This window comes from Oreochromis niloticus, linkage group LG18, assembly GCF_001858045.2.
Source record: "Oreochromis niloticus isolate F11D_XX linkage group LG18, O_niloticus_UMD_NMBU, whole genome shotgun sequence".
NCBI lineage: Eukaryota > Metazoa > Chordata > Actinopteri > Cichliformes > Cichlidae > Oreochromis > Oreochromis niloticus.
This window is the reverse complement of record NC_031982.2, coordinates 31,428,127-31,452,106: the sequence shown is the minus strand read 5'-3', so window position 1 is coordinate 31,452,106 and position 23,980 is coordinate 31,428,127. Positions and strand designations below refer to the sequence as shown.

Below are 23,980 nucleotides of genomic sequence, written 5' to 3'. Positions count from 1 at the left end.
GAGGGCGCCTTCATCCTGCTAACAGGGATGTAGAGGAAGTTAAAGCACCTCAGCTCAGTTTGTCCACATGTTTTACATTCTGACATGTTTTTAGGCTGAATAAAGCCTTTATCATAAAGTGCATTGTGTCATAGATCATGGTAAACTGGATCAAAGCATCATTAGTTAGTCACTTATTTAGTTTGGAGCTGTATCATTCAACACTGTAGCAAGATTTCCTTCAGCTTCTGTTAAAAACAGAAGAGGACTATTAATGAGAACAAATAGCAGGGACACAGTATCAGCAATCACCATGGTTTAACATGACCAGTATAAAATGGTACGAAGGACTTCCTGCATATCGTGGTCTACAGTCTGTTTCCTTGAGTTCTATAAGTTTCTCAGTTTTTAAGTTCTGTTTAAACATCTTTGAGTTAAGTTTTCATGTGTTATTCTAGAACTCCTGTTATGAATGCTGAGTTTGTATTTCCACTGTTTCCTAGTTTAGTTAATCATGTTTCTGTTTTCAGAATGAGTTTTTTAAAAAAGTGTGTAAGAAAGAGACAGTAAATGCAAAAGACTAATTCACAGCCTTATTTTGTCAGATTTGTAGAAACACAAACTGTTCACAAATGTTTGGCAAAACATTTTATAGAGTTCAGAATCATAGTTTTTATTCATTTTATTAATTGGTGTTAAAATAGTGATGATTAGTGGTGTTTCATGCAGAAGGAAAAAATGAGGGTCATGTGGCAAATTAGTTAAAACTATTTTTGTCATCAATGTGTGATTGTGGCTGTTTTATGCTGTCAATAAAATATTTAGATCTTTTAAGTAAACATTAAAAAATAATGCCCTTTACAGTGAAAATACTTCAGTAGAAAGAGACGCTAAATGTTGCTTTAAGTGTGTATCAGCAATAGAATGCCCTTAAGATAAATCAAAACAAAAAAAATGTTAAGTAAAACAACCCTTGTCTGTGTTTTTTTTTTGTTTGTTTTTTTTTCAGTTATGCGAGACATATGTTTTTGGATTAATTTTACTGCTATGTTTATGTGTCTGTTGTATATTATTGCTGTTGATGTTTTCATTAGTTCATATATTTTGGAGTTTAGATATATTTTGAATTAAGTTATGGAACAGTTATGGAAATGTACGATTTTGTTAGCCCATAAAGAATATTTTGATACATCACTTTATCCTTAATTTTATCAGAAATATTCAAAATTATCTCTAGACATGGGGACAATTATCTAATATTACAATTAAATATAAGCATAAAGGTTTCAGAGGAGTTGGTGCAGTATATTTAAAGACAAATATTTCTCTCAGAGAAGTAATAGAGTTAAATGGATAAATGAAATGCAAATGAATAAAAAAAATATTTTAATTCCACTTTTGATACATTTTTTCCCCCAAGTGAAACATACAATTTACATTCGCTGTCGTTCGTATTAACATTGCTGTTGGCTGCAGGACCCAGCTTAACGACCTTGTACCTGTCCGTGAACGTCTCTCGGCCTCGGATACCAATGAATCGTTTCTGTGGCGGTTGCTAGGCAACAGAATCAGCGCGACGTAAGCGAGACCGTCCCATTTAAAGCCGCTCGGTTCGGCCTTCACGGCCTACGAAGGATACAGCTGCTGAAGTGGGGCACTGCTTCGTGCTGCTCACGGGCTCTGATGGATGCTAGCTTCGTGTGTGATGGACTGTTAGCTGGGAGAGTTTAGTTTGGTGCTAAGACGGAGAAACATTTCAGGGTGTGAAGCAATAGTGGAGAGTTTATCGATGAGGACTGACTGCTGCAGAAGAAATCTGCTCTGAGGTTAACAGAACGTCTGATCGTCCAGTATGAGATCAACCTTCAGCGCAGACTGCTGGATATCAGCCGGAAACCCGAGATAAAGTTACGCATGAGGTAAAACTGCGATGGTCTCAGTGGACTAACACAAGAATACAACTCATGTAGGACCTGATCAGAGCTCAGCTTGTAGGCTAACAGACTCAAATCAAGGAGCAGCTAATCACACAAGTGCGTCTCTTTTTTTTACGGTAAACTTTTAGCATTAAACAAACCTTGAGACCGAGAGAAAGTGCCTTTACAGAAGATTTATTTAGAAGATTAAGATAAAGGAGGCAGGGAGGGAAAGCTTCTGTTTTCTGCACTGTGCCACAGTTCGCTGTCTGCTTCGGCTCTCCGTCCCTCACTCCGGGGCTACAGACAGTCCTCTGCCGCCTGTGGTGCTCCTCACCTCCGTCTGCACCCACAGACTTCCCGAGGTGGAGGCAGGCCGGCAGGGACTGCCGGTTCCCTTTGAGAGATGGGCTTTACTTTCAAAAATACCCCTTAATCAGGGTCTAACTCCCTACAAGACCATCGTGACTCCCCTACCATCCTCACCTCTTTTTAAAATATATATTTTTCAACTGAATTATATTTGGGTTCAAGAAAATTGTGAAGTTTTTAAAATAACTTTGTAAAATAACAGAAATTAGATTATAAGGACTTCTACTTTTCTAATAAACAGTCTTAACTCGAACTGAATCCAGCTCAAATCTCACAGATGTCAGTGGTATTCACAAAGCATGGAAACATAGTTTTGAATGCAGTAACACAGAGGTTCCCAAAGTGTGGGGCCCGCCCCCTAGGGGGGGCGCAGAGCCATTGCGGGGGGGGGGGGGGGGGGGCGGTATGAACAGAAAAAAAAAAAAAAAGAGCGCTTGGACACTGTGGACAGGTTTTTGACGGGGCTCCCACACAAACGCTAAGCAGGAGATGAAGCATCGCCAAATATGTTTCCAAACCAACTTCCTTCCAAGCCAAAGACAGGAAAATATGGTGAAGCATATCTTCTCTTTGGCTTCACCTGCACAAGTGCCAAGGTAGGTCTCCCCTGCAAAATTAGTTTCCCTGCGTCGGGAGCACGTGCTGTGCTCTTCAAATCATGGACAAACAGTATCCCACATTCTTGATTTTTAATGTAATAACTAACTACTCCTGACATTAAATGTCAGGAGTAGTTAGTTATTACAAGAAGTGTTTGTGAACTAAAAATCAAGAGCTAACATGATGTTAGCTCTTTATGCAGTAAAGTTACAGTGGGATACAAATAATATCAGGCTGATCATGGCGTAATTTGTTCCCCCTGTTCAAATCATGGACAAACAGTATCTCACAGCTGTTTATGTGTTTAAACCCATTTTGCACAGAGAGGCATTTTTTGAAAAATGTATTGACAGCAATGTTGAATATTATTACACAGGAAAAAAAACAACTACACGTAAAATAATTACACCGTGACGCCTCTGCCTTTCTAAATGGAGGGACAGTAACTGCGTGTGTATATGTAAACACATCCTCCAAACACACACCCCCATATTTTGTTTACAAACTCCATTGCGGTTTATTTCACACCTCAAACATTTAGTAAACAATTAAGCAAATACAAGTAAACGGCAATAAATTACAGGTAGTAATAAAATATACTACTAACTCTTTTACGCTACGTCCACACCTACACGGGTATTTTTGAAAACTCAGCTGTTTCTATGCGTTTGGGCTTTTCGTCAACACGTAAACGACGTTGCAATTCACCAAAAACGGAGATTATTTAAAACTCCTTTTTTGCGTTTACGTGTGGACGAGGATTACAGAGTTCGTCACGCAACGTCAAAGGTATGTGCCTTTTTTCACGTCACGCTGTGCGCCACGTTATTGTTTACATGAGATGAATTGCAGAATGGCAGATAGAGACAAAATACTGTTAATCTGACTATCTTCAGGTTTTACACGCTTACATATACACACGCAGTTACTGTCCCTCCATTTAGAAAGGCAGAGGCGTCACGGTGTGATTATTTTACGTGTAGTTGTTTTTTTTCCTGTGTAATAATATTCAACATTGCTATCAATACATTTTTCAAAAAATGCCTCTCTGTGCAAAATGGGTTCAAAAACAAAAACAGCTGTGAGATACTGTTTGTCCGTGATTTGAACAGGGGGAACAAATTACGGCAGGATCAGCCTGATATTATTTGTATCCCACTGTAACTTTACTGCATAAAGAGCTAACATCATGTTAGCTCTTGATTTTTAGTTCACAAACACTTCTTGTAATAACTAACTACTCCTGACATTTAATGTCAGGAGTAGTTAGTTATTACAAGAAGTGTTTGTGAACTAAAAATCAAGAATGTGGGATACTGTTTGTCTGTGATTTGGAGAGCACAGCGTGTGCTTTGGACATGTTAGTAACATGTCCAAAATGTCAGGAGTAGTTAGTTATTACAAGAAGTGTTTGTGAACTAAAAATCAAGAATGTGGGATACTGTTTGTCCGTGATTTGGAGAGCACAGCGCGTGCTCCCGATGCAGGGAAACTAATTTTGCAGGGGAGACCTACCTTGGCACTTGTGCAGGTGAAGCCAAAGGGAAGATATGCTTCACCATATTTTCCTGTCTTTGGCTTGGAAGGAAGTTGGTTTGGAAACATATTTGGCGATGCTTCATCTCCTGCTTTGCGTTTGTGTGGGAGCCCCGTCAAAAACCTGTCCACAGTGTCCAAGCGCTCTTTTTCTTTTTTTTTCTTTTCATACCGCGCCCCCCTGCAATGGCTCTGCGCCCCCCCTAGGGGGCGGGCCCCACACTTTGGGAACCTCTGAGATAGAGAAATAAAATGAGTCGCAAAATGTAAAAGCAAAATTTCCCCACCTGGGCTGCCTTGCGCCTGTTTCAACATGTGACCCCGCCCCTCCCTCGGACAGTCAGGGATGAGTGGGCTAACATACCTGTAAGTTGCTGTTTTAATGAGTGTTTGATGGAAAACGACAGTCGCATGATAGGTGAGTCCTAGTAAATAATTTCCCAGTACGTGTACGTTACACATGCTGTTTTTTAAAATTATGGTTATTATTTTGCTAGCTATCAAACTCGCTGGAGAAATGATTGAAATGCACTGAGTGTGATGCGGTATGGCAGCGCTATTATAGAATATGCTGTGAACTTAGCTAACATTACTTAGCAGTAATATGAGTTAATTTACTCAAGTGAAAGCTTTAAACATTAGCCCGATACATAACTAGCCAACTTACGGCTTTCTGATTAACCCTCTGGGGTCCACGGGCCCAGAGTCTCCATTTCAACTTGGGTCAAACGTGCGGACTTCAAACTATATACCAGTTTTTAAATTGTGTTGATAGGCCACATAAAATGGATGTTTTTTGTTTTTTTTGAATGAGTAAACAGTGGCGTTTACTCCGGGAAGAAACGGTAAAAACGGCGTTTTCTAAGGAGAGCGCTAGCAAACACGCCTTGCTTGTGAGTGAAAAAAGAAAAAAACACTCCTTCCCTATTGGTGGAAAAATGTACCATGTCGACCAATCAAAAAATGATATGACAACATGTGGTATTTGGTTGTTGGGAAGAGGGGGAAGTTTTAGGAGTGAGCGAAAGAAAGAGAGAGCGAGTTTTGATACATGAGAGATTTGTGACGTTTACCGTGTTTGGAGTCTCAAGTTAGTGTGTTGTCTTGTGTAGTTAGTGTGTAGTGTAGTCGTTGTTTTGTTTTGTGTCAGTTCTACTAGTGAATGTCACAGTTGCTGCAAAAAAGCCACCAAAGGCAGGTTGCAGTGTAAACGCTGTCTCCACATGGAAAACAGGAGTGACATGTTATGGTAAGGACTAATTCAATGGTTCATGCAGCACCCTCTGGTGGTTGTGCCGTGTATGTTTGTTGTTGCAGCTTGGCAATAAAGGAAGTCGCCACGTTAAGACAGAGCTGTCCCAGTCTCGTTAATGTTGCTGCTATTATAAACCGGAGATCTACCAAAACATGGTGTCAAAAGTACTCTGGAGGGAAGAAGAACGTCACGAAAACAAAAGCTTTCTCACCGGAGAGAACTCACCCAGCAAGTTTGCATTAACAGCCACAGTAAGAGCTAAGCTAACAAATTAGCAAACGCTAACTAGCATCTCGCAACTAGCAGCATGGCAGCCGCGCCGGCAGCCTTCCAAGTATCACCGCCGCCGAAGTTCGACTTTTCAAAGCCAGAAGAGTGGCCGAAATGGATCCGACGCTTTGAGAGGTTCAGGATAGCATCCGGACTCGAGCTACAATCGGACGAAAACCAGGTTAACACTCTGATATATACAATGGGCGATGAAGCTGAAGATGTGATCACTTCGTTGAACCTGACCGAAGAGGAGGCGAGTGAGTACCACACTCTCAAAGACAAACTTGAGGCACACTTTGTAGTCAGAAGAAATGTTATCTTTGAACGTGCAAAGTTCAACCAAAGGCAGCAAGAAGCAGGAGAGACTGCAGATGGGTTTATTACATCCCTTTATGCCTTGGCTGAGCATTGTGGCTACGGGGCGCTGCACAGTGAAATGATAAGAGACAGACTCGTTGTCGGAATAAGAGACAAGAGGCTCTCGGAGCAACTGCAAATGGACGCAGAGCTCACGTTAGAAAAAGCAGTGATACAGATTCGCCAAAGTGAGCTTGTTAAGAAGCAGCAGGATCTTCTTAAAAACAACTTCAAGCAGGAAAATCTTTGTAATGTGGACGTCATTAAAGCAAAAGTAAAACACTTCAAACCAAGAAAGACTGTGCCACAAAATACAGAGAGGAATGCGAAAAGCCAATGCAACCGATGTGGAAAGACACCCTTTCACAGCAAGAACCTGTGCCCAGCCAAGGAGGTACTCTGCAATCAGTGTAAAAAAGGTCACTATGCAAGAGTGTGCAGGTCTGGGACAGTGGGAGAATTACGTGCAACAGGTGGTGACAGTGAAGAAAGGGAGGTAGCATTTTTGGGAACAGTAGCCTCAGAGAGAACTGAGGATGCGTGGTTGACTAAAATAAAAGTTAACAATGTAGACTGCTGGCTCAAAATTGACACAGGAGCGGACGTAACCGTCCTGCCTGAAAAAGAGTACAACACTCTAGCACAAAAACCACAGCTGCAACCCACAGATCTGAAACTGTATGGGGCAGGAATGTCTCTACCAGCAGTTAGAGGGAAATTTACTGCTAACCTGAGCACTCCAAGCAAAACTACAGTACAGCCTGTGTATGTAGTAGCAGATCTGACGCAAGGGTTACTTAGCCGCCCAGCAAGTGTTGCACTTGGGTTAGTGGCCAGAGTAGAAGCAGTGTCACTCACTTCGGTAGAGGCAGTAAAGCAGCAGTTTCCAAAACTATTCAGTGGGTTAGGCCGAATGGAGGGGGAATACAAAATTGAGCTTAAAGCAGATGCTAAGCCATTTGCCCTGTCAACCCCAAGAAGGTTCCCGCTTCCCCTGTTTCCCAAAGTCAAAAGAGAGCTTGCTCGTATGGAAGAGTTAGGGGTAATCTCCAGAGTAGAGCAGCCTACTGACTGGTGTGCAGGAATGGTTCCAGTACCCAAACCAAACAGAGATGAAGTGCGTGTGTGCGTGGACTTGACCAAACTGAACAATTCTGTGAAAAGAGAAAGACACATGTTGCCATCAGTTGAGCACACACTAGGACAGCTAGAGGGCGCAAAGTTGTTCTCAAAACTCGATGCTAACTCAGGGTTTTGGCAAATACCTTTGTCCAAGCAGTCAGCTCTTCTCACAACCTTCATCATACCATTCGGAAGGTACTGTTTCAATAGACTCTGTTTCAGCATATCCTCAGCCCCTGAGCATTTTCAAAAACGAATGTCTCAGCTTTTGGAGGGGCTGGACGGGGTTGTCTGCCAAATGGATGACATTCTGGTTTATGCTGACACACAGGCCCAGCACGACAAGAGACTGGTCGCAGTCCTTGAACGGCTCACAAAAGCAGGGGTGACATTGAAAAGTGAGAAATGTGAGTTTGCAAAGACCTCAATCAAGTTCCTCGGACAGATCATTGACACTACAGGAGTCAAAGCAGACCCAGAAAAAGTGAAAACGGTCAGCAACATGGAGGCACCCACCGATGTGGGTGGAATGAGACGATTCCTAGGAATGGTTAATCATTTAGGCAAGTACCTTCCCCACTTAGCAGAGAAAACACAGCCGTTGAGAGAACTACTCAGTACCAAAAACGTGGTGTTGGAGTGAGGCTCAACAAACAGCGTTTGACAACATTAAGTCAGAACTGAGTAAACCACCAAACTTGGCACTCTACAACCCCAAAGCACAAACAACAGTATCAGCTGATGCATCCTCCTATGGACTAGGAGCGGTGCTACTTCAGAAACAAGAGGATGACACAACCAAGCCAGTGGCCTTCACTTCAAGAGCATTAACCCCCACAGAACAAAGGTATGCTCAAATAGAGAAGGAAGCGTTAGCCATAACCTGGGCATGTGAGCGATTCTCTGATTTTCTTATAGGCATTGAGTTCCATGTTGAGACAGATCACAAGCCTTTAGTACCACTTTTGGGCTCCAAGAACTTAGACAAACTGCCACCACGAGTACAAAGACTGAGAATGAGATTAATCAGATACTCTTTCACTACCTCACATGTTCCGGGCAAACACATAGCAACTGCAGACGTGCTGTCCAGAGCACCAGAAAGGATGGTTTGTGATGAGACATTAAGAGACGAAATAGACCTGTATGCACATCAGGTGATTTCAGGCCTTCCTGCAACAGAGGAGAGACTACAACAAATAAGAGAGCAGCAAGACAAAGATGAAACACTAAAACAAATCAAACTCTACTGTAAGAATGGCTGGCCGGACAGACTCAAAATACCAGGTCCATGTTTCCCATACCACCAGCATGCAGGGGATCTGACTGTTGAAAATGAACTTCTCCTAAAAGGTATGCGTATAGTTATTCCAAAGATATTACAAAAAGACGTTTTGACACGACTGCACACAGGTCACCAGGGCATTGTAAAGTCCAGGGAACGAGCCAAGCAGTCGGTATGGTGGCCAGGACTGAGCTCTCAACTGCAGCAGCTGGTAGCAGAATGTGAGACATGTGCAAAGGTGAGACAGCAACCCAGAGAAACACTCATGCCAACTGAGTTTCCTACACGGCCGTGGGAGTTAGTTGGTGCTGACCTTTTTGAGTGGAGTAACAGCCAGTATTTGGTTGCAGTGGACTATTTCTCACGATACATAGAAATAGCTAAGCTGTCCTCTACCACATCAGCAGCAGTGGTTGACCACTTAAAGTCCATATTCGCACGCCACGGCATACCAACAGAGTTAAGGTCAGATAATGGCCCACAATTCTCCTCAGAACACTTCCAAAAGTTTGCTTCAGAGTGGGGCTTTGCCCACACCACTTCCAGCCCGAGATTCCCTCAGAGCAATGGTGAGGCTGAAAGAGCAGTGAGAACAGTAAAGAGCCTTCTACAGAAAGCAGGAGACCCATATCTCGCTCTCATGGCATATCGCGCCACACCACTTGCCAATGGACATAGCCCTGCGGAGCTTCTGATGGGGAGGAAACTTCGTACCACAGTTCCCATACTTCCATCCTGCCTCAACCCAGGCTGGACAAACATCACTAAACTGAGAGAGAGAGAAGGGAAGGAGAGAGAAAAACAGTGGAAATGGTTCAACAACAGACACAGAGCACAAGACCTCACTGGACTACACCCAGGAGATCAAGTTTGGATCACGGACATGAAAACAAATGGGACTATATCAGGCAGAGCAGATACACCACGGTCTTACCTTGTTGAGACCCCGAGGGGGCTTCTATGTCGAAACAGGAGCCATCTCATCACACTTAAAGGGACCAAGACTGAACCAACTGAACAACAAATCCCTGTCCTGCCAGAGAACAGCAGCAGACCTGTTTCAAACCAGGTTCAGCAGTCTCTTATACCACCAAGTAACCAGACTACTGAAAGAAGATATCCTATAAGAGACAGAAACCCACCGAGGTACCTTAAGGACTTTGATTTAGGTAGAAGGTACTCTCGAGCACCTGAGTGACCAGCCCGGGGCAGAATAATCCCCTCACTCAGTTGAAGGACTAGGTTGTCTACCCCACCTTCATAGTTAGAAGAAGTTCACACAGTTAAATAAAATAATAGTTATAAATAAAGGCAATAAATGTTTGTTACAGATTTGAGTTAATGTAACAGCCTTGGAGTATCCAGCTACAAGTTAAGTTACAGTGATTTCAGTATTGACATAAAAGTGGATTAATACAGAAAACATTATAGTTTATAATGTACTCAGTAGGGGGGATGTTATGGTAAGGACTAATTCAATGGTTCATGCAGCACCCTCTGGTGGTTGTGCCGTGTATGTTTGTTGTTGCAGCTTGGCAATAAAGGAAGTCGCCACGTTAAGACAGAGCTGTCCCAGTCTCGTTAATGTTGCTGCTATTATAAACCGGAGATCTACCAAAACATGACACACCTGCTGTCAGACCTGCAGGTTTATCCCTGTGCTTTTCTCATCTGTGTTATAGTGAACACAAACTATTTTTTGGAGTTGCATAAATAATTTGTGTGCCTTCTTATTTGATGCAGAACATCTGATTGTTCTGTAAATAGTTTGAAATGGTTATATAAAATACGCCTGAGGCCTTGGCTGCATTTTTAGGTAAATAGTACCTACCATATAACTTTGTTGTTTGCAAAACTTGTGCATATTTTTTAAAAAATGTACAATTTGTATTTGCATTTCAAGTTATGAAAATGATTTGTTAGGCATGTTTGTGGTTTTTACTGTCAAAAATATCACTTTTTTCTACTCGTATTTTAAATTTTGTCTGAATTTAGATAAATTGTGCTGACACATTATGTCAAAATGAGAAAATAATAGATTGACAAGATAAACAGTTTTTAAAGGTGAAATATAGAGGCCAAATCAAAAGTAGTCAAAAACGGCCAATTATACCCTGGACGCCAGAGGGTTAAAGGCTAAAAGCAAAGTTGTCACCAAGTACAGTTTATATTTGTGTGAATGGCTGCAGCTTGTTTGAGTATTAACTTGGTGTCTTTGGGTGAAATAATGGTAATATGAGGGACCGATCCATATGGTCACAAAGAATAGCCTCTTGTTTCTGTGCTACCAAAGTTCCCCGGCTTTCATTCAAAATGTGTTTATCGTCAGCACCTACACATTAAACTACTTAAACATTATAAAGGTCTTCAAGCTCACACTGAGGCCTGTGGGGCACTATCAGCCACTGAGACCATAGACACATTTATGTGTTTTTGTATATGACTATTTCATACTTTAAGGCTGCCTGTTTATTTAAGGGAGATGAACAAAATACATTGGAATTGTACATAATAATATCATAGATGATAAATTCAATAGATTTTAAGTAGATGCTTGTGCATTCTTAAAGTCTTATATGTTGAATTGAACTATGTGATCTGTTCAAAGCCTCTCCCAGTCAGTGCTGTTCTCCATGCCTGTCTGACTGTACATGATTTTATTAGGACAAACAATTTAAAGGTGATCATTTAGGACTTCAACAATAATACAGACAGCAATGTAGTTAAAAATAAAACAGTTTTATTGGGAATTAACTTAAAAAACAAACAAACAAACAAACATCTGTCTCCTATTTTTTGTCAAACAGGAAAGAAGCATCAATATCTGATGAGAAGACTTATTTATTTTGGGGGTTTTTCAACAGGAGAAGAATATCTCTAACAAGTTGATTTGTTCACATTTTCACATCTTAATTTGTAAGTGAAATGTGCATTTCATATATATATATATATATATATATATATATATATATATATATATATATATATATATATATATATATATATATGTATTACAGTACATCTCAGAGAAACAGGGAAAACGCCAGCCTGTAAAGAACTGTTGATAAGATTTACTAAATGATTTATAAAACAAATTACAGTTGAACAGTGACCAATGATTTTCATTTTAATCTACAACAATGGAAAAACATTGCAGCGTGAAACTGGCAGCAGCTACCTGAATGAGTTGTACTCTGAACTTTCCTAATAAGAGTATCAGAGCTCGAGAGTAACTTACACTTTCATTTTTCACATTTGTACACTTTAAATTTCACTCACATATAAGGACAAGCTCAGAGTGGACTATATTTGCTCAGATGTGTTTTCCTGTAATCACATTAGTAACCTTTTTCCGCAGTGACCCTTAGTTCCTCAAGATCTCCCACAGCAACATGAAGTGTGAGGAAGAGGAGGGCCTGTATGACCAGCAGGTCTCCAACCAGGAGAGGAACTCCAGTCTGGACCAGGAGGGCCCAGATCCTCCACAGATCAAAGAGGAAGAGGAGGAACTCTGCATCAGTGACGACGTAGAAAAGATTGTACTCAAACAGGAGGACGAAGGTCTCGTCTGGACTGAAGAAGAGCAGCTCAGACAGCTGGATAACATCTGGAAACCTGAAATGAACTTACACAGCAGGGGTATGTAAAACCATAATGGTCTTACCTAAAAATTAATATGACTTTAATTAATTAATTCAATAAAGATATTTTGGAAACACATCAGAGTTTTTCAAGGCCAGTGTTTAAATAAACTCAGCTGATTGTTAGTAGAGGTTTTCTGAGAGCTTCGCTGCTTTTTATCCCCATATTTGAATCCTACTTTTAAATTTCCCCTTCTGTCTGATGTTTGTCTTATCATTTACATAAATATGTTTCCAACAGTAATTGGTAGACAAACTGTGAAAATTGGTGCATAGAAATTTACTAGCGTGTTAGAAGTGCGTGCATGAAATCTTATTTTAACAGTTTCCAGGTCTGGGTAAATGATATGATGATATTTCTGATGACATTTTGATTAAACTCTGTTGTAGAGATGGAAATGGAAAGCTGTAGACACCACTGCTGAGTAGTCATTCTTGTTAGATAAATATAGAAGTATAACAGAAGTACTTTTGTCCATTTGTCACCTCAGCTTTCCCACAACAGCGTGAATGTGAGGAGGAGCTGGTTTTTGGGGACCAGGAGAGAAACTTCAGCCTCGACCAGGAGGATCCAGAGCTTCCACATATTAAAGAGGAACAGGAGGAACCTTGCACCAGTCAGGAAGTAGATCAGCTTGTAGTGAAGCAGGAGACCGAAGGCATTATTATCTTCATGGTGGCTCCTACTTATGAGGAAAGTGAACCAGAGCTGGACAGTGAACATCTCCTTTCTTACAGCTCTCCTGAACCAGAGAGCAGAGATCAGCAAGACAACTTTCCCGTGTCAGAGAGTCAGCGTAAAACTGACTCAAGTAAAAAGTTTGTGAAATGTGAGATTTGTGGAAAAACCTTTGAGTATCGATCCAAACTAACGAGACATATGAGAGTTCACACAGGTGAGAAGCCACATTCTTGCAGCACCTGCGGAAAAAGATTCAGCCTGATGATAAACTTGAAAACTCACATGAGAATCCACACAGGTGAGAAGCCGTATTCTTGTGGCATCTGCGGAAAAGAATTTAGAGACCAATCAACGTTCAAAAAGCACATGACCGTTCACACAGGTGAGAAGCCTTATTCTTGTAGCACCTGCGGGAAAAGCTTCAGTCAGAAACCAACACTGGAGAGACACCAGAGAAGCCACACAGGCGAGAAGCTGCACTCCTGCGGCACCTGTGGGAGGGAATTCAGTCAGATGATAAACTTGAAAACTCACATGAGAATTCACACAGGTGAGAAGCCTCATTCATGTAGCACCTGTGGGAAAAGCTTCATTCAGAGGATACAGTTACAAAGACACATGAGGATCCATACTGGTTAAAAGTGGGAGAACTGTCAGATGAAGCAGTCCACTGAGAAGCCAGATCAGAGCAACACCTGGGTGAGGAGATGACCTCCTTAATTAAAAAAACTCTCTGTATTGTTTATTGTATGTAGGGGTGGGAGATATAACCTCAAAATAATATTTCAAGAAACTAAAATTTTAAAAAATAATGTACATTTTATCAGCTCGGCAGGCAGCAGCATTTATATGTGTAAGTAAATGAAGGATTTTCCATCTTTCTTTTCCAGTGAGCTACTGTCACTGATGACAGCTTACCTAATTCAAAGTGTGAAAATATGGCCACCTCAAGGTGCTTTATATTGTAAGGTAAAGACCCAATAATAATACAACGAAAACAGAGAAAATCCAAACAATCATATGATCGCTTATGAGCAAACATTTCAGTTTTTCAGGGAAGGAAAAACTTCTTTTTAACAGGAAGAAACCTCCAGCAGAACCAGGCTCAGGGAGGGACCACCATCTGCAACAAGGAAAGTTTTAAGCCTTAAAAGTAGAGATAGTGTCTGTCTCCTGAATCCCAACTGGAAGCTGGTTCTACAGAAGAGGGCCTGGAAGCTGAAGGCTCTGCCTCCCATTCTACCTTTAAATACTCTACGAACAACATTATAGTGCAATGTTAGTGACACGGCATACATGAAATATGAGCACAGAAGTATCCTCAGTGGTGTTTTTCCTGGAAATTTTAAGAAAAGTGTATTATAAGTGCTTACACTCTACTTTAACAATATCTACAACAACCTTGTAATGTTTAAGGAGCCTGCACAATACTGTCATAAAATTCAACCTGGTTTGTTTTATCTTGGGTCGAGCTTTTTAACCAGCTCTGCTTTTCCACCATGTAACACATCAGTAATTTCCATCCACCGACTGCTCTTGTTGTTATATTAAATGTAACTCACGAGTGCTCCAGTGATGCATTGTTGAATCATTTGTTTACTTTTGGGTCGCACATCACTGCTGCTAGTATCTCCTGCTCACGTGCCTTCATAGCCCGGTTGTACTCAAGTGTGTTTTTGCTTAAAGTGTTGAAACAGGTTTGCTTTTTTCACTTTCAGTAGGAAAAGTTTTCTTGCCTATGTTGCGAAGCATTCAGCTACCAAACTGTGACCGGAGCCCGACATATGGCTCTGGCTGTGAGACATGACCGGGGTTGACTCATTGTGGTGAATGCAAACATGATGTTTCCGTAAGCACACGTTTTTGTAAACATTTATACCAGTATTATTACAGATCATATGATATGTCACAGCCCTAATTCTGTTTGTTGCATATTCCATTAAAAACTGTAGTGAAGATGAAACACGTATTTACATTCATTTGACGTAATATTTGTATCGTGTTGAGCTGTTGAAAAAGTTGCTGAGATGTTTTATTTTTTTGTTTAGTGGAGAGGTTTTACTACATGGGGTCAAAGCTGGAAAGAAACACATGAGACCAAACATTTTGTGATTTAATCTTGATTTTCATGAAGACTGAATTTCAGCATGTGCTCATCCTGTTGCTTTGTATGTTGGTGTTGGTTATGTGTCTTAAAAGTGAAATAAAGATTTCTTTAAAACTACTTGTGGCAATTTTTTTAAGGCACAATCTCTACAACATGAAACAACGTCTGTGAAGCACATTTTGTACAGGAGCAGGGAAACTTGCCCATCACTGCGGTGGTGGGGTGGATGAGATTTGCCCGGGGTCACTTAAGGCTCTGTATGTTGTGAGTCTGTCCTGGTTGTCCTGCTCAAACATTGTATGGAAGTTGAGGTCAGTGCCGTCAGACCGGCCAACTATGATGGTAGTGATGGTCCCCTGTTTTATGAAGGGAGTGTAGAGGGTATGTTTGCACTTCAGGCCTCCCTGGGAAGATTCATATCTGTAGTCACTTTCACTGATTTCTTACTGCTGTTTCAAATTGTTGTTTCTGTTTGTAGACTTTTTATTGAATGATTTCTTTTCATTATTATTTTAACCTGAGGCTTTAAGTTTGTATTAATAATATGTGCATTTATTTTTTATTATATTTGCTTCACTATTTTTTAGATGTTTTACTTTTAATTGTTCTATGATTATGTTTATGTGGGTTTTATAATTATATTATTATATTATATACTTTATTTTAAATATTACCTTAACTTGTTTTGTTCTTTTTATAAATAAATAAAAGTGACTTGACTCATCATGGATCTGAGACTTTCTCCCAGTGTTTTGTGTTTTGGACTTATGAATCTTGTTTATTAACTATTTTGATCATGGGTAGTGGGTTATGTTTCCTCCTCCTCCATGTTTATTTGTCTCACTGTGTCGCTCTCTCTGTGTCTCTGTCTCTTTCTCATCCCATATCCAGAGGGATTTAAGACTTCCAACAAATAATTTCAAAGGGTCACTTGAATTTTAACAAACTTTTTACTCAAAAATCCTAAAAAAGATTTGATCTTAAAAGATGTTTTAGATATATTTTTTATTACTTTTTCCCCACAACAATTTCTCAGTTCAACTGCAGCATTTGATATCCAGTAATAACTAAAATGAAAATTTAAAAAACTTGCATGAAAAGATTGCCTTTTAAATGTTAAGTTTATTTAACAATTTAGGTGAGGAGTGCTATTTTTAAATGAAAACAAGCTCTGTTTCAAAAGGGTTAAACATACACCGTCTCCTGCTCCAGGACTGAATCACTGACCGTGAGCCCTCCCTCTTCTTCCTGCTAACCCTTTAGGGGTCTAACTCAGCACCTCCTCTCTGTCTACCTGTTTCCTTGTTCCCTCCCCTTCAGATCTGCAGTTTGAATAGGGTGTAGCAAATGTGGTGACGTGTAAGAGCTGACAGGTCCCATTAACTACAGAAACGTATGTTGTTTAGATCAGAGGTCAGACCAGTTTCATTTATAAGGAAGTGAAACTCAGTCACTGATACTGAGAGGAGAAATGGCGCAGAAAGGAGTTCAGCTGGACCGAGAAACTTTCTCTTGTTCGATCTGTTTGGATCTACTGAAGAATCCAGTGACTATTCCCTGTGGACACAGCTACTGCATGAACTGTATTAAAAGCTTCTGGGATGAAGAAGACGAGAAAAAAATCTACAGCTGCCCTCAGTGCAGACAGACTTTCACAGCGAGGCCTGTCCTGGTGAAAAACACCATGTTAGCAGTTTTAGTGGAGCAGCTGAAGAAGACTGGACTCCAAGCTGCTCCTGCTGATCACTGCTATGCTGGACCTGAAGATGTGGCCTGTGATGTCTGCACTGGAAGAAAAATGAAAGCCTTCAAGTCCTGTTTAGTCTGTCTGGCATCTTACTGTGAGAAACACCTTCAGCCTCATTATGATTCACCTACATTCAAGAAACACAAGCTGGTGGAGCCCTCCAAGAAGCTCCAGGAGAACATCTGCTCTCGTCATGATGAGGTGATGAAGATGTTCTGCCGTACTGATCAGCAGATTATCTGTTATCTCTGCCCTGTGGATGAACATAAAGGCCACGACACAGTCTCAGCTGCAGCAGAAAGGACTGAGAGGCAGAGAGAGCTGGAGGTGAGTCGACAAAACATCCAGCAGAGAATCCAGGACAGAGAGAAAGATGTGAAGCTGCTTCAACAGGAGGTGGAGGCCATCAATCAGTCTGCTGATCAAACAGTGGAGCACAGTGAGAAGATCTTCACTGAGCTGATCCATCTCATCCAGAAAAGAAGCTCTGATGTGAAGCAGCAGATCAGATCCCAGCAGGAAACTGAAGTGAGTCGAGTCAAAGAGCTTGAGGAGAAGCTGGAGCAGGAGATCACTGAGCTGAAGAGGAAAGATGCTGAGCTGAAGCAGCTCTCACACACAGAGGATCACATCCAGTTTCTACACAACTACCCCTCACTGTCAGCACTCAGTGAGTCTACAGACTCATCCAGCATCAATATCCGTCCTCTGAGCTACTTTGAGGATGTGACAGCAGCTGTGTCAGAGGTCAGAGATAAACTACAGGACATTCTGAGAGAGGACTGGACAAACATCTCACTGACAGTCACTGAAGTGGATGTTTTACTGTCACAACCAGAGCCAAAGACCAGAGCTGGATTCTTAAAATATTCATGTAAAATCACACTGGATCCAAACACAGCACACCCACAGCTGTTATTATCAGAGGGGAACAGAAAAGCAACAGTAGTGAAACAACTACAGTTTTATTATGATCATTCAGACAGATTCACTGGAAGTGGTCAGGTCCTGAGTAGAGAGAGTCTGAGTGGACGTTGTTACTGGGAGGTGGAGAGGAGAGGGGGAGGACTTTATGTAGCGGTCGCATACAAGAACATCAGCAGAGCAGGGAATGAATGTGTATTTGGACGTAATGACAAATCTTGGTCATTAGATTGTAACAACAACAGTTATATGTTTTGGCACAACAACATCCAAATTCCCATCTCAGGTCCTCGTTCCTCCAGAGTAGGAGTGTACTTGGATCACAGAGCAGGTATTTTGTCCTTCTACAGCGTCTCTGAAACCATGACTCTCCTCCACAGAGTCCAGACCACATTCACTCAGCCGCTCTATGCTGGACTTAGGCTTTACAACAATTATGGAGATATTGCTGAATTCATTAAACTGAAATAGACTGAAGTCTTTCATATTGTGTGTTTAAATCTGTATTTTACTTTCATTTTATTTTCTCTCCATCATTTCTGCACAGAGATCAGCTGTCAGTCAAACATTATGGGTGGTGCCTCCACATCTTCTACTTGTTCTCTTGATGTTTCTGAGTTTTTTAGGTGGAGCTTTAGATGGAGTCTTTTTAGCCACGTGTAACGATGGAGCTCTGTGCAGCCAGGAAAAGGACCCAAATGCAAACTCACTGAGACGAGAAGTAAACAACAAAAAAAAAAAAACCAAAACCCCACTGTGTTATTGCAGACATAGAGAAGATACAAAATAGAATTAATCTAAACTGGGATGCTGAAACCTAGAGGAACACAGGGAGATGCACACAGCTATGAGGGAAACAAGACACCAGAACTCACAACAAAGATGATCGTAGCCACACACAGGGAGACACAGAGGGCTAAGACACAAGGGAGAAACTAATAATCAAAAAGCTAAACAGAATAACCTAGGTACTAAAGAATCCCTCTAGACTAACACAGAGGGCTTAAATAATAATACAAAAATGACAAAAACACAAGAAACTGAAATTGCTGGGTCACCGACCCAGGACCATGACACCATGGAGGCTATCACTGCTCGTGAAGATTTGTATTTACAAAAATATTTGCCCACATTAAAATGTAAACTTCTCCATCCTCTAAATGTTTGCAGAATATTTTTTAATGTACTTATATGTTGCTGTTTCTCTTCACGGGTCTTAACAAAATGATAAACCGTCCTTCCTTTATCACACAGATTTTCTCAATATTCTCATTACTTTGTACATTTGTAACGAAAGAAAACTTAATTTCAGAGATATGAGTGAAGTTTTTGCTTACTTGTTAATTTTTGTACTTAAAAAAAAAAACAGTCATATCTGACCTTTAAATTATGAAAGGTTTTAAGATTTCTTGATTCATCTCAGTTAAAATGTGACATTTTCCAGCAGTGAACTGTTTTAGGATATTTGCACATGTGTCAAAGGTTGTGACTCCTGTGAACAAACTGACACAGTGTGATACTGCAGATATTAAAATCTCTCTTTACTGATGTCCATCTTTTTAGACGGATTAAACTCTTTATAATAAAGTTTACTGTGTCATAATTCATATTAAAGTGTGTCAAAGCATCACTAGTTAGTTATTTCGTTTGGAGCTGTCATCTAGCACTGTAGAAATGTTTCCTTCAGCTTCAGCACACAGTGTTAAAAACAGAACAAACTATTGATGAGAACAAACAGCAGAGACACAGTATCAGCAAACACCATGGTTTAACATGAACACAGTAAAAATCTAATAAAATAGTAAAAAGGATTTCCTGTAGACATTTCTTTGGTCATTAGTTTCTGTCAATAGGAATTTCAAGTTCAGCTCAGTGTGTTTGATTTTCTTCAAACTGATACCTGACTGTGAACGTCTTTTTTTAAACATCTGTCAAAAAAAAAAAGTACTGAAAAAACCCTCCATACCCACAGATATCAATTAATATAAATCCACAGCTGAACTGGAGGAGCAGCTGATCTAATTCACTCATGTCTTTCTGGACTAAGAGTTGGAGCAAATACCAAGTTTGAGTCAGTGATGTTTGTTTTTGTTAAATATTTTGTAGCTCCAAGAGTGAGTTTTACTCAGGATGATGATGTTCTGAATTTAAAAAAAAGAAAAGAAAAAAAAAGGTCAAATTCTTCAAAGCAGTTTATTAAAAATAGATTAACTCGCCTTATCAGAGAGGCATGTGATCCAAGGGAGACATCTAGTGGACGATTGCGATTGCTGACATGACAACAACAACAACAACAACAACAACAACAACAAAAAGGTGAACATACTTGTTTTAAAGGATTGTCATGTTTCCTTTTAAAATAAGTGTCTAAGGTCAGACAAAGGGACAGAAACTCATAGCATTAGACCAGGCCGATAACAAAACTATAAGTTGTGTTTTTAACGTCTATCTTTTCATTTATTTCGCAGTCCCAGTTAAAAGTACAAACACTGGCACGTTTTGTCTTGTTATTGTGCTGTTGGTAAAAATTTGCTAATGTGCAAAGTACCACACTTTAAGGATTTGATGCCAATGGCCTGAGGAGGGCAGTATTACACCTCGGACATGTGTAGTCTGCCATCTATTCAATAGAAGAACAAGAAGCGCGGAAATGACAACTCTTAGCGCACAATTGTCTTCTTTTTCTGAAAGAATTTATTAAGGAGACTGACTGCTGCAGAAGAAATGTCCTTGGTTAAAAAACAGTTGTCCAGTATGAGGAGATCAGCCATCGGCTCAGACTGCTGGATATCAGCCGGAAACCCGAGATTAAGTCACACATAGCAGGTATGTAAAACTGCGATGGTCTCAATGACCGAACACAGGAATGATCTGAGCTCAGTCTGTGGGCTAACAGGCTAAAATCAGGGAGCAGCTAATCAAACAAGTGCGTTTCTTTTTTTTTTTAAGGTAAACTTTTAGCAGTAGACATTCATGAGACACATCAAAGTCAAACAGGGAGGGAAAGCTTCTGCTTCGGCTCTCCGTCCCTCATTCCGGGGCTACAGACAGTCCTCTGCCGCCTGTGGTGCTCCTCACCTCCGTCTGCACCCACAGGCTTCCCGAGGTGGAGGCAGGCCGGCAGGGACCGCCGGTTCCCTTTGAGAGATGGGCTTTACTTCCAAAAATACCCCCTTTAGGGGTCTAACTCCCTAAAAGGCTACGCTGTGTCTCCCCCCAACTTTTATGCATTTGTTTTTAATTGAAATTATATTTCGTATTCAATAAAACGATTACATTTATAAATAATGATGCCACATAATTTAATTAAATTTAAATTAAAGTTACTTTGGCTTCTGCTGGTTAACAGGAAGAGAAAGACTTAAAGAGGATAAAATGAAATTTGGACCTAGTAGAAAAAGTCTGATCATAGACAAACATTTCTCTTTGGCAAAAATAAAATCCAGATTATTGCTCATCTGCAGTTTTACTTGTGGAGAAGAATTTGTGATTCAGCCAAGTAAGATTCTTCTGTGTGGAGGTTTTTCCCCTGTCAAAAGGCATTGCCTTTTACCTTCATCTAAAGGTGGAATTTAATTCATGCAATTGCTGTTGTTTTTCATTAAATAGGTCATAATATCATATCTGCTGTTTTGAAGGGAGGTTCAGAGGAGGTTGGAGCTTGTTACCATCATGGGCCCATCCGGTCAGGATGAGAATGAACAGTCATCAATAACATGTTTCTCATTTTATTGAATAATCAGTATTAAAAGAAAGACACATGGACTGCTAACTCTGAAAGGAAATAAAGTGTGATTTAAGTCACTCAATAACTCAAAATAATCATCTACTATCACAATTCCTCCAAAAATAATAGTTGTAAACCGTAAAAAACCACTCTCCCTGCTCTCTGAAACAGCATTTAAGAATTAATCATCAATGTATTTGTGTCTGATGTACTCCTTATATATCCTAAATAGATCTGTAGTGAAAAATGTGGTATAGAAACTTATTATGAAAGAGTTCTTGGACTGACTAAAAACTAACCTGGACCATTAAGTAAAGGCATGAAATTTGAACCCTATGTAAGGTTTAAAGTGTGAAGCTGGCAGCACCTAACTGAATGTTTTGTACACTGAACTTTGCTAATAAGAATGTCCAAAAAAAGAGAGTGAGTCACACAGTGCTTTTGAAACATTGGTACGAACTTCACTTACACATGTGAGCAACATGCTTACAGTGTACAGCCCTGCTGATTGAGACTATGTTTTGCTGTCATCATATGAGTAATCTTTTTCTTGTTTTACTTTGTTCCTCAAGTCCCAAATCAACATGAAGTGTAAGGAGGAGGAGGATCTGGATGATCAGCAGGTCTGTAACCAGGAGAGGAACTTCAGTCTGGACCAGGAGGACACAGATCCTCCACAGATCAAAGAGGAACAGGAGGCACTCTGCATCAGTCAGGAGGGAGAACAGCTTGTAGTAAAACACGAGGATGAAGGCATCATCGTCTGGACTGGGGAAGAGCGGCTCAGACAGCTGGATAACATCTGGAAACCTGAAGAAGATTTACAGACTGCAGGTAAAACTGTAATGGTCTTGACTCATGTAGGCTTCTAATCAACGCTCAGTTATTTATTTTAGGCAAGGGAAGAATTTAGGGACCAACTGCAATAAGTAATATTAATGCATCACTTTTCTAAACTGTTAACATTAATATTAAACCTACAGTTTGTATCAGTCAGATTTATCTGATATGTATACATGAAAACATGACAGGAAATGTTACCATGCTTTTGAAAAATATCAAGAGATGTAGATCAATTTCTGGATCAACTCCAAAATAGATCATCAGTCAACGGTAAGAAGCGAGTTCTTTTTTTTTTAAACTTTTTTTTTTTTTTTTGTTCTTAATGTTGCTGAAAAGTGTCAGAACTTCTCATTTGCATCAGAGTGCACAAATAACTTCACATTTACATACTTTTGATTTCACCCGCGAATGTGAGCAACATGCCCTCGTTACAGACTTTTACTAAAACTTGATTTTATCTTCTCAGATGTGCTTTTCTATAATTACATTTTTTTTGTGCTATTTTAGACCCCCACCAGCAAACCTCCTGTAAGGAGGAGGAGTTTTTCACCGATCAGCAGCTCTGCAAGCAGGAGAAGAACTCAAGTCTGGACCAGGAGGACCCAGATCCTCCACAGATTAAAGAGGAACAGGAGGAACTCTGCACCAGTCTGGAGGTGAAGGAGATTGTACTGAAGCAGGAGATCAATAGTTTTATGGTGACTTCTAGTTTTGAGGAAAGTGACCTCAGTGAATCAGAACCAAACGATGACCAGCTCCTTGCTCTTAACTTTCCTGAACCAGAGCGTGTGGAACAGGAAGAAAACCAGCATGTGGACTCGGGATCAACTAGAAATGCGGAGCTGAAGAAAAGGAGACATCACAGAAACAGAAACAGAAATAACTCTCAGAGTGAAACAAGTAAAAAATCTGTAAGCTGTGACACTTGTGGAAAAACTTTTCAGTGTAAATCCAACCTGACAAGACACGTGAGAGTTCACACAAGTGAGAAGCCACATTCTTGTAGCACCTGTGGGAAAAGATTCATTTGGAAATCAGGATTGGAAACTCACGTAAGGATCCACACAGGCGAGAAGCCGTATTTTTGCAACACCTGTGGGAAAAGATTTAATAAGAAATCCGGATTTGAAAGTCACGTGAGAATCCACACAGGTGAGAAGCCGTATTTCTGTAGCACCTGTGGGAAAAGATTTGGTAAGAAATCAGGACTAGAAACTCATTTGAGAATCCACACTGGTGAGAAACCGTATTCTTGCAACGTCTGTAGGAAAGAGTTTAGAGACTTGTCGACTATGAAAAGTCACAGGAGGATCCACACAGGTGAGAAACCATATATTTGTAGCTCCTGTGGGGAAAGATTCAGTTGGAAATCAGGACTGAATTTTCATCTAAGGATCCACCCCAGTGAGAAACCAAATCACTGCAGCACCTGAGGTAGAAAATGACCCCATGTTAAAGTCATAGTACATTTTCTGTCCACAGCAGTGAAGAACTCTATATTGTTTATTCCAGCCCCGACTTTATATTTCTCTAAGTTTGATATTTTTTTATTGGTCTTTAAAGGTGACACAAATATTTATTGAACAAAGATGCTCTTTTAATATTTACCACAGA

At 40.4% G+C, this 23,980-nt stretch overlaps 3 protein-coding genes across 3 annotated transcripts in view; 2 read left to right on the top strand and 1 right to left on the bottom strand.

The window, feature by feature from the left end:
- LOC109195563 (tripartite motif-containing protein 16) overlaps positions 1-23,980 on the bottom strand; it is a 1,176,058-nt gene that overhangs the window by 197,157 nt on the left and 954,921 nt on the right. The gene's annotated exons all lie outside the window — the stretch shown is intronic.
- On the top strand, positions 1,557-23,823 carry LOC102077972 (zinc finger protein 665). Its single transcript, XM_025900668.1, has 5 exons — positions 1,557-1,898; positions 12,054-12,334; positions 12,828-13,654; positions 22,096-22,357; positions 22,874-23,823. The coding sequence occupies exons 2-5, from the start codon at positions 12,088-12,090 to the stop codon at positions 23,797-23,799; spliced, it is 2,262 nt and encodes a 753-aa protein (XP_025756453.1). The 5' UTR covers positions 1,557-1,898; positions 12,054-12,087; the 3' UTR covers positions 23,800-23,823.
- LOC109195559 (tripartite motif-containing protein 16-like) lies at positions 16,538-19,263 on the top strand. The gene has a single exon (XM_019347779.2). It carries the CDS (start codon positions 16,597-16,599, stop codon positions 18,265-18,267), a length of 1,671 nt encoding a protein of 556 aa, XP_019203324.1. The 5' UTR covers positions 16,538-16,596; the 3' UTR covers positions 18,268-19,263.